Source organism: Gossypium arboreum, chromosome 10 (genome assembly GCF_025698485.1).
Source record: "Gossypium arboreum isolate Shixiya-1 chromosome 10, ASM2569848v2, whole genome shotgun sequence".
NCBI classification, from domain to species: Eukaryota; Viridiplantae; Streptophyta; class Magnoliopsida; order Malvales; family Malvaceae; genus Gossypium; species Gossypium arboreum.
Window position 1 is genome coordinate 165,454 of NC_069079.1, and position 10,388 is coordinate 175,841.

Sequence of the window (10,388 nt, forward strand, 5' to 3'; positions counted from 1 at the left end):
ATGTATTGATAATGAAAGTTTTATTGTACCAACATGAATTATATATAAGCTTGGTATCTAAGCATGTGAATCAAAAATAAAGAAAATCAATTTAAAATTAATTATGTCGGATATTATATTCGGATTATCTTAATAAAAAGTAAGATATATTTCTTATTTTTCTTTATCTATAATTTTTTCAATTATTTAAATTTGAATAATATCAAACACCAGTACATACTTTATTTTCTTTAATATTTTTAAAAGGTTTTTGAAGAGAGATTTTTATATCTGTATTCAATTATGTGTTGAATAAGAAGAGTTAGACGATAACAATATGTCATAACTTTCATCAAATAATATTTTTATTTAAAGAGAAAAAATAACAAATAACAAGTCCAAAAAATTGCAGTTTAATTACATTTTTAATTTGCAAATTTCCCAAGAAAAAAACCCTAAGCAGAAAATTAGTTGGATGACTAAAAAAGGAACATATCCCCTTCAGCTAGTTATTTTTTGTGTCTGAAATTCAATCCTAAACCGCCATTGTCAGTCCGTTTCACTCTGTAAACAAAAAAGAATCTCAATGATACAAATGAAAACACAAAATATTAAGCGGTGGATGAAAAATTAAATAAAAAAGGAGACGAAAATCGAAATTCACCTGTGAAATAGAATGCTGGCTATATTTAGGAGAAGCTCCAGGACTACCAGCAAAGCGCAAATTAGCCATTTTCTCATCTGCCATATCTCTGAGTTTAGCAAGCAATGGTAAAATTTCTTTGCTAAGATCTGGTCTGTCTTTACGCCTAAGTTCAGCACACCTAAGTGCCAGCTTTGCTAGTTCCATTGTTTCTTCGGCTGGCCAATCCGGCACCGCAGGGTCCAACATCTCCGTAAAAAGTGTTCCTTGCTCTATCGCTTGCTCCACGTAATGCGCCAGTCCCATCGGTTGCTTCGCAGTTATAAGTTGAAGTAGCAAGATTCCTAGTGAATATATGTCCGATTTCACACCCAGCACTCCTGTTTGTTGATATTCCGGATCGATATAGCAAAATGTACCAGCTGCCGAAGTTACGCGTACTTGTGTCATGTTCTCAGCAACAGCAGGGACTAGTCTAGCTAACCCGACATCACCGATTTTGCTAACGAAGTTATGATCTAGCAAGATGTTGGCAGGCTTGAGGTCGCGATGCACGATGGGCTCGGGCTTTGTCTGATGGAGGAAAAGCAGGCCTATGGCAATATCTGCAGCTATTCGGAATCGGATTGGCCAAGACAACGCCGGCATTTTCCCTTTACGAAATAGGCAATCTTCTAAGCTTCCATTGCTCATGTATTCATAGACTAAAATGCCAAACTCGGGACAGGCACCGAGAAGAAGCACCATGTTCGGATGGCGAATGCAGCTCAATACTTCGATCTGCGCAACGATACTCGAATGTTACAGATTGTATGGGACACAATGTAGGTTGTTCCGGTTCATGTATAACTCAATGCAATCCGAAAACCTACCATACAATCATCAAATAATACATGTCGTTTAAAGTAGTACATACCTCTTGCATAAATTGTAACCTCCCTTGAGCAGCATCTGGACGTAAAACCTTTACCGCAACCGGTGTATGATCAAGGTAACACTTATAAACAGGCCCGTAACCTCCTTCTCCGATCTTCCGAGATGGAGAAAAGTTGTCGGTAGCTTCCTCGATTTCCTCAATCGTATATTTCCGGTATTGGATTTTGCTATCGGATAAAGCTTCCAACATTTTCTTGATTTCCATTGTTTCTCTTAGAGTTTCACCATCTAAAGTGGATGATTTTCGGGTTTCAACATGTTTCTGTGCTGCTTCAGCTGCTTGAATAGCGGCCTTACACTTTGCTCTCTCTGCTTCTACAGCTGACATTGCTGCTTCCTCAGCTTGTCTTGCCTCTACCAATTTTTGTTCTTCTTCGTTCTTGTATTTGTGCAGCTCCATTGCCTAAATTTCAATCTCTCATTAAGTTTTAGGAAAAGAATCATGTAGATCACTTAACTAAAATTGTTAAAATTTAGATTGTATTTTGTTTTCTTTATTTAAAAATTAAGTAAATTAATTCTTGAATATTAAATGAATATTAAAATTTCTATCTATTTCTACTATTAAAATTCAGCGTCAATATTAGATACACTTATGTCATGTGTTATTATTGGGTTATTTTATTAATAACATTAGTTTTAAACTGTACAATTGAATGAAATTTTATTAAATAAATATTAATTTACTTTTTAAACTAAATTATAAGAATTAATTAATTTATTTTAAATAGAAAAGATAAAATATTATTTGAATCATAATTTAAAAGTCTACATGATATTTTTATCCTGATTTCTAAACTATGCTGCTCGTGTTCAGATGTATCGTATGATCGGTGCAAGCTATTCCTATATCCATGTTTCCAACATGGGTGTCGGAGCGGTTGTAAATAATGAGTGACATTCATCATTTACCTGTTGTTTTGCTGTCAAGGCTTCTCTACAAGCAGTACTGTATAATTCCATTGTTTGCTTCAGTTCTTGTCTCAATCTCCTCATTTCAGCTTCAACTTCATCCTGCTTTTTTTTTTTTTTAAAGATAACCGAGAAATAATCATCTTCATCAAATACACAATTAAGTAGGATTGTTTTTTGGAGGGGTTGAATTTAAATTATAAATTTTTGAATTTATTTCTGTATTAATATAAAATTTTACAATTTTCAAATGATTAAACTATAAATATTTGTTTTTTCGAGAGAGCATAACTAAATTTTGTGTTTTAAATTTTAAGAGGGACTGAATTAATTTAAAATTTTATAAATACTTGGCAATTATTGATTTTTGGGCTAGCATCGCCCTGGACGAACGTGTGAGGAAGGTAGTGGTTACGAATCATTTGAAAAATGTATAGAGAATAAATTTTAAAGCAAATGGGGAGTGATTTGAAAGTACCAGATTCTGAGATGAACAAGATGATCTTCCACTTTCAAATGACACAGAGGAGAAATTTTGTGGAGGTATATTACTTTCGGACCACCTGGCTCCTGAACGCAACGATCCCATGCTATAATCTGTACTGATTGACAAGCGTGAATTTTTGGTGGAATCGATGAAGGAATCGAACATCAAGGAAGAGTTCCGATCGGTGCTGGGTCTATCGGAGCTAACGAAGGAGATATCGGTATCCGATTCCGGATAATCAGCAAAGGCTTTCAACAAGCTCGGCCTTGTTGTACTTGGCAACGGTGGTGACCTGCATTTGTGAATCATGGTTACTTGATGAACCCATATTTATCATAATGAATGCCCAAGGCTTATTACCTGGAACCGCTTTCAAATGAGGAACGAGGCTTGAGCATAGCCTTATTATCAGCAGCTGCATATTCAAAGATTCTAATATTTAGTGACTCCCCAATGATTTAAAAGTAGTTTTGGAGGAAACCAACCTGCTTTTACAGCAGCATTAATTAGGTTAGGATCAGAAAAATTATTATTTAGTTTCCTGATTTGATCAATAAGTGGAGAAGAAAATGGAGCTGATCGAGAGGCGTTTCGTAATGATGAGACCTTCCCTTTGGATATTGTATAGACAGTGCAGAAATCGGGTGCGGCTTTGGTTACACAGCTGGGAATATCGGCTCTGAATTTCCTGTGAATCGAAAATCCAACTTGCTTAAAACCATCCATAGCCATAGGTACATACTAAGTCCATGCAAGTGTGGGAATACCTCATAAATCCACTTCTAGAAGCGGCACCAAGAACTAATTTCTCGATAGCAGCATGGGATACATATTCTGTCAATGCTTTTACAACATCTGTATCTTCGAGTATGATATCAAGGCACTGTATCTGCAGTTGTCAACCCAAAACAATCCAATTCAGAAACACCATTTCATATAATAAAAAACAACTTAAAACTTACATCCTTTCGAGTACAAAAGCAATGGAAACTCAGGAACAATTCCTTGGTTTGCCTATCCATCGTATATTTAGTTGGAGCAAGTGAGCTTGTTTCATCTGCACCAATCAAATATTTTCTCATCATGCAATAATAACATCCCATCTCCAGACCAGATCAACATTTTTAATACCTCAAAACATAAATTGTCCAACACAAAGAAAACACGACATACATGTTGGTTTAGTAACATGAATAAGAACAACAGCTTGGCCTCTGTAAAGAAGGTGTTCCACAGCCCATCTAAGAGCATTTTGGCTGCCTTTGTCCTTATCAATGGCCACAGCAACCAATCCATTCCCTGCTCCTCTCTTTTGTCCTCCCTTTGGATTCCACATTTTCTATCTTCTTCTTTATTTATTTATTTATTTTTTGTCTACTTTTAAAGAATTAATTAACAAAGAAAAAAAAAAACTAGCCAGATCATGAAAGAGAAAAAAATTATATCAAATATTGAAATTATTGTTATTTAGAACTAATTTTCAAAGCTCCAAAACCTCCTCAAATTCCTATTTTAATTGCTTTTTTCTTATTTTAATTAGTTTTTTTTTCTATTTTGGTTGTTAAATTAAAGCCTCAAAAATTATATGTGTTTTGACCGAAAATTGTGTGCTTACGAAACATGTTTTAAATTAACAAAGCTGCCACAAAATTGTCTCCCTTTTTCTCTCTATATCAATGGGACAAAATTTTGTTGTATATAATATAGCAAAAAACAAAACCAAAAAAAAATGCCTTAATTTTTTAAGAAAAGAAATTCCATCATTTGTAGTAAATGGAGTCAAGGATTAAACATGATATATTCACTGGTAATTTTGGACATGGTACACAAATACGAAATCAACCTTATGTATTGCATGAAAATAGTGCATTAAGAATTTGAAAACCATAAAACACCACGTGTTTAATCTACATATTATATTCATGTTCAAATTTTAACACCTTTATAATTTTATTTTGATTTCAATTTTGCGCATAGTTGTATTTTAATTTGATTTTTTTTACTTTTTAAATATTGAAATTTTAGTTGTCAACATAATATAATTGTTAAATTTATTAAGTTATGTTATTTTTCAAATCTTATATGGTAAATATATTATCACATATGTGATATAATATCTATTTGTTATTTTCACATTTTACTATCATAGAAAAAAAGTAGTAAATGAAGTTAACAGGTTTATTGGTGTCAAGATTGAAATTTCAAATTTTAAAAAATATAAATACTAAGAATGATCAAATAGGAGGACATGGACTGAATTTATAATTTTGTGCATAATACAAGACTAATAACATAATTTAAACGAATAGATTTAACTACTACTGTTAGATTTCAAAAAGCATAAATATTAAAATTAGCAAAATTCTAACTTGCATGTAATTTATGGACTATTAACAAAATTTTATGTATATATTTATACACGACATCAACAGAGATGGAGAAAGAGGAGAGGGGTAGTTTGGAAAAAGGTGGGTTCACCCATTCCAAGGCCAAGAGCTAGAATAGAAAAGGGACTTGAGCAGAGGTGATTGAGAGCTTAGTGTATTGGGATTTTTTAAAGTGGAGAGGAGTCCGTTTACCATGTTAATCATTGAAGTATTATAGGTATATCCAATTATGTCACTTATTGAGCCTTGGGAGGTCTAATGGGAGGTTCAGTTGAGTCTAAATTATGGTAGAGATATAAGAATATACTAATTTCAAATTTTAGTATTTACTTGGAAAGAATTAAATGTATTGATATAATAGTATTTAGAGTAAATTGGGTTGGGTCATCCAACTATGGTCAATATTTTTTATCACTCAACTACAAAAAAAAGTTTTAAATTGGTTACAACTTATTGGGTTTCTTTTATTTTTGTCCTTTTCCATTATGTGCTTTTAAGTATGTGATAAATTGATGATGTGATAATTTTAAAATTAATATAATAATATATTTAGCTCTCAACAATTGTACATTTTATCAAATTGGTCATAATTATAAAGAAATTAACCCTTAACATTTACAAATTATCTCAATTTGGACCTAATTCTAATAAAATTGTAAAAATATTTTTTAAATCATACAAAATAAATAAAAATATAAAAATATATAACAAAAATTGCAAAAAACCCCAGTAATTTTACAAAATTTACATGGGTGAATTTGGTGGTGAGAGTTTTAGCCTTCAAAGATTCAAAAGCAAGGAAATTTCATTAAGGTGTGATACATTTAGGTTAACTTGTTGTAAGTGTTTGAAGATAGTGAATATTTATCATTGAGTTAGGCTTCATAGTCTTAGGAAAATCGAACTACGTAAACAACCTTTATGTCCATTATTTTTTGTTCTGTGCTTCGCAGTGCTTGAAGAAGTATCCAACTTCCCTAGTCACTTTTGTCACTACTTAATTTATTAATTAGCAACTGATTTAGGTTAACATATAGTATTATTATATTTCATATTTGCTCAAGTTTAACTTAACCTAAATATAAATATTAATTTTTCTTAAATTTACCTATATTTATTAATAACTAATCCAAAACTGTTTTAGACTCACCAATATTCTTTTATATACAAAAAAAGTTTTTATTTATAGTTTAATTTTTATTAAAATTTTAACATGCACAACTTAACATATTTTCTTTAAATATTTAGAATTGTAAATTATTTTAAAATTAATTTTATGTGGTATATATATTAAATAAATCCACTCAAATTTATATTATAATATATTTTTTAATTTTCACATTATAATATTTTTAAATTAATTATTATATAATATTTATATTCAAATCCGCTAAAATTTTAAAAATTTGAAATAAGTTCAAAATTACTTTGAAATGTAGAATGCATAAACCACATTGTTTATTAGCCCTACTAAGCTTCTCATGAATTTACAAGAATTTACAAGAATTTGATGCACATAACTAGCTAGCACATGTTTCCAGTTTTGCATTTACATTATATCATTTCCCATCCTACACAACAATTACAACACAAAAAAATCCTTAAAATATTCATATATTCAATTTAGTCCATAAAAACTAACCATTCATCTTTCACATTTTTCGCTGCATATACTTGCATTCACTTCACATATAGTAGAACAGAACTCATCATCATCATCATCATCTTCATCTTCATCTTCATCTTCATCTTCATCATCACCCAATTGTTCAATCTCTTGCACCACTTGTTTCAACTCAGGTCTTTTATTCAAATCCTCTTCACAACACTTTAACCCAATCTTTAAAAAACTCATCATTTCATCCCTTTTATCACCCTTTATTCCCAATAACCCATCATCAAACACTGATTCACTGCTCATTTTCTCTTTCACCCAACTGCCTAAATTTGTTTTACTATCATACTTTGGCTGCACATAGTTCTCTGGGAACTTACCCGTTAACAGCTCTAAAATCAATATCCCTAAACACCACACGTCGGTTTTCTTGCTAACACGACCTTTTAGAGCATATTCTGGTGATTTGTAAGCAGCCATGAACATATGAACTTGTTCTTGGTTGATCAATGGTGTTAACCCATAATCACACATCAATGGCTTAAATGTGTGGTCTAAAAGTACGTTGGATGATTTTAAATTGCCATGGGGTAGTATTAAGGTGGGTAACTCCTTGTATAGATGACTTAAACCCCTAGCTATACCTTTTATGATCTTCAATCGAGTTTGCCAACTAAGACCTGGTTTATCTTCACAAGGGTTGCCTGGAAGAAATCAATGAATATCAGTTAGCAAGTACGTGAAAAAATTAGGTTAAATTTTGGTTTTGGTCCCTTTACTTTCCAGGTCCTTCTATTATAACGATTGGATCAAACTATTCTATGTACTATAAAATTTGACCTTATTTGATTTTTTTTAACAATCAGGGGCTAAACTGATGCATCTAATAATAGAGGGACCTTACAGTTACTTTGCCAATAATTGACATAATTTAGTAACATTTTAAGCAGATATAGTTAACTATACATTATAAAATAAACAGATGTCAAATTAAAATATAGGATCAAAATCCCAAAGCTAAAACAAGAAATTGAGCAACATTATATCTTTTAATAAAAGAGGTATAGGAAAAGAAAGATTACCATGAAGGTGAGTAGCCAAGCTACCATTATCGGTGTATTCAGAAACCAACAATTTCTCCTCTTTCATATAATGATAAGCCATAAGAGGCAACAAGTTTTTATGATTCAACTTCCCCAACCTCGTCATATGTTCATAAAACTCGTCTTTCCCTTCATTATTCATTTGTTTATACCTTTTCACCACTGCAACAACAATCCCGTCATCTTTCTCCATTTCAACCTTATACGATGCCCCCAAATTCCCACTCCCAAGTACCTCAGCCGATGCCTTTAACAAGTCTTGTAGATCGAACCTTTGGGTACCTTCTCTTAAGAACATCAATGTCGATCCATGGTCGAAACCTGCTGCTTTCACCATGCTCCCACTTTTAGATACCCTTTTTGCCTCATTCACCACGTTTGCTTTTTGAGACTCTGTATGGGTCCTCCAAGTCAGGGATAGAATGAGTGTTGCTATGATGAGTAATAGTAATGCTGTGGATAACACAATCAATGCTATTTTCGCTGAAGATAGTGTTTTTTCTTTTGACGAAAGAGGAGGTCTAGGTGGAGAGGAAGCGCATGCTTGTAATGGTTTCCCACATAAATTCTTGTTGCCTGCAAAATGAAAGGGACTAAATTTTAGAAGTTTGAAAGAATATAAGGATTGAGAATATATTTGATGTTCAAGAACTTCACATTTTTCTAAAAGCAATTATTGCAAACTTTGTGAAAGCAAAATTGGGTTTTGAAATTTGTCTGTTCTCTTCCGAGAAAATATATATATTTATAATGTGTAAAATTAATAATTACCTGAGAACATGGTTGCACTCATTCGGCTTAAGCTTTTAGGGATAGGACCTTCCAATTTATTATTAGCCAAGCACACCACCTTCAATTCTTGCTTAAAATCCGGTATATGACCCTCAAATTGATTCCCTTCTAGTCTCAATATCACAAGGTTAGGTAACACTGTTAAGGAGGATGGAATTTTACCCGAAAAAGCATTATTAGCCAAAAACACTTTTTTTAACGATCTCATCCCTTCGAATGCATCATCAGGAATCTCACCATGAAAACGATTATTCGATAAATACAATGCCTTCAATGCTTCCAGTTTCCGTATATTAACCATTATGCCTTCGAAATTATTGTTCATGAGGCTTATAATACGTAAAGTAGGCAACTTGTCAAGAATTTGAATATTCACCGATCCTCGTAAATTCATATTTTCCAGTTGTAAACCCCATATTTTATTCTTAACGCAAATCACACCAATCCAATTAGCCATGCTTCCTTTACATGGACTAGTGGAAGCATTCCAATTCCTAAGAGATGAAGGATTTGCTAATGAGTCCTTGAATTTCAAAAGATTTTCAGTATCACCCATATCACCTAATGAGACAATGACCAATGACCATAAAGAGAGAATTGTAATGCGAGTCCCCAGTATTGTCATCTTCATCATCTCAAAGGTGAAAGGACTAAGTAAAAATTATTACTCTATATAATAAATCAACAATATTGAATTTTTAGATTAATGCATGAACTCTTTATCTTAGGGTTGGTTATGTAAGTTGGAGTGAAAAATGACAATAATAGAAGTTAGTGAGGAACTATTTCTATTTGTTAAAGTTGAACTAAAACTATATGCATATGGGTTAGGAGAAATATAAGGACAACCTTTGATTGTTCACTCTACGTTAGGGAGGTTTAACCTATTAAAGAATAAAAAGCTAAAGCAAAATCCTTATACTTAATATACATGAATTTACGATTTATGAAAAAAAAGGTTGGGAGTTAATAACTATCCATCCCAATGATTTTTATATGTCATATAAGTTGTGTATCTAGGCCCGCCCCTAAAATATAAATTTCTCTATTTAGGTCCTTTTAAAATTTTAAATTAGTAAAAGTAAAATTATACTTTAAAACTTTTAAAAATAATAAAATTTTGATTTAATTCTTTAAAATTATAAAGATATATAAATTTTAAAATTTAAAATTTAATTTTGACCCTAAAAATTTTTCTAGATTTACACGTAACATATCATTATACTAATCTTATGGTGTGTCTATTTATTCTCCCCTTCTTAATTTTTATAATTTTCATTGCGAATAATTCTTAAGAAAAGACAATTACTTTTTAAAATTTACTTTCTTATTTTTATTTTACAATATAATATTATTTTGAAAATAAAATACATTTTCACTAGTAAATGCGATAAATTCTAGATCATTAATTAAAAATATTAAGTCAATATATTTAACCTTTTTCTAAACTTTTATTAGCTTAATCAAATGAAAAAATAATAGCAAAGAAAATAAAATATAATACATGAGTGAGATTTCAAAAAGAAAATACAAC

At 31.5% G+C, this 10,388-nt stretch overlaps 2 protein-coding genes across 2 annotated transcripts; both read right to left on the reverse strand.

Annotated features, from left to right (window-relative positions):
• Positions 1-326: 326 nt before the first annotated feature.
• LOC108488854 (U-box domain-containing protein 52-like) lies at positions 327-4,452 on the reverse strand. The gene is made up of 9 exons (XM_053020543.1): positions 4,131-4,452; positions 3,920-4,014; positions 3,725-3,846; positions 3,395-3,645; positions 2,949-3,244; positions 2,471-2,572; positions 1,539-1,961; positions 644-1,402; positions 327-543 (listed from the first exon to the last, which is right to left on the reverse strand). The coding sequence occupies exons 1-9, from the start codon at positions 4,291-4,293 to the stop codon at positions 529-531; spliced, it is 2,226 nt and encodes a 741-aa protein (XP_052876503.1). The 5' UTR covers positions 4,294-4,452; the 3' UTR covers positions 327-528.
• Positions 4,453-6,887: 2,435 nt separating this feature from the next.
• Positions 6,888-9,519, reverse strand: LOC108488061 (pollen receptor-like kinase 4). Its single transcript, XM_017792375.2, has 3 exons — positions 8,834-9,519; positions 8,042-8,638; positions 6,888-7,663 (listed from the first exon to the last, which is right to left on the reverse strand). The coding sequence occupies exons 1-3, from the start codon at positions 9,486-9,488 to the stop codon at positions 6,990-6,992; spliced, it is 1,926 nt and encodes a 641-aa protein (XP_017647864.2). The 5' UTR covers positions 9,489-9,519; the 3' UTR covers positions 6,888-6,989.
• Positions 9,520-10,388: the final 869 nt, after the last annotated feature.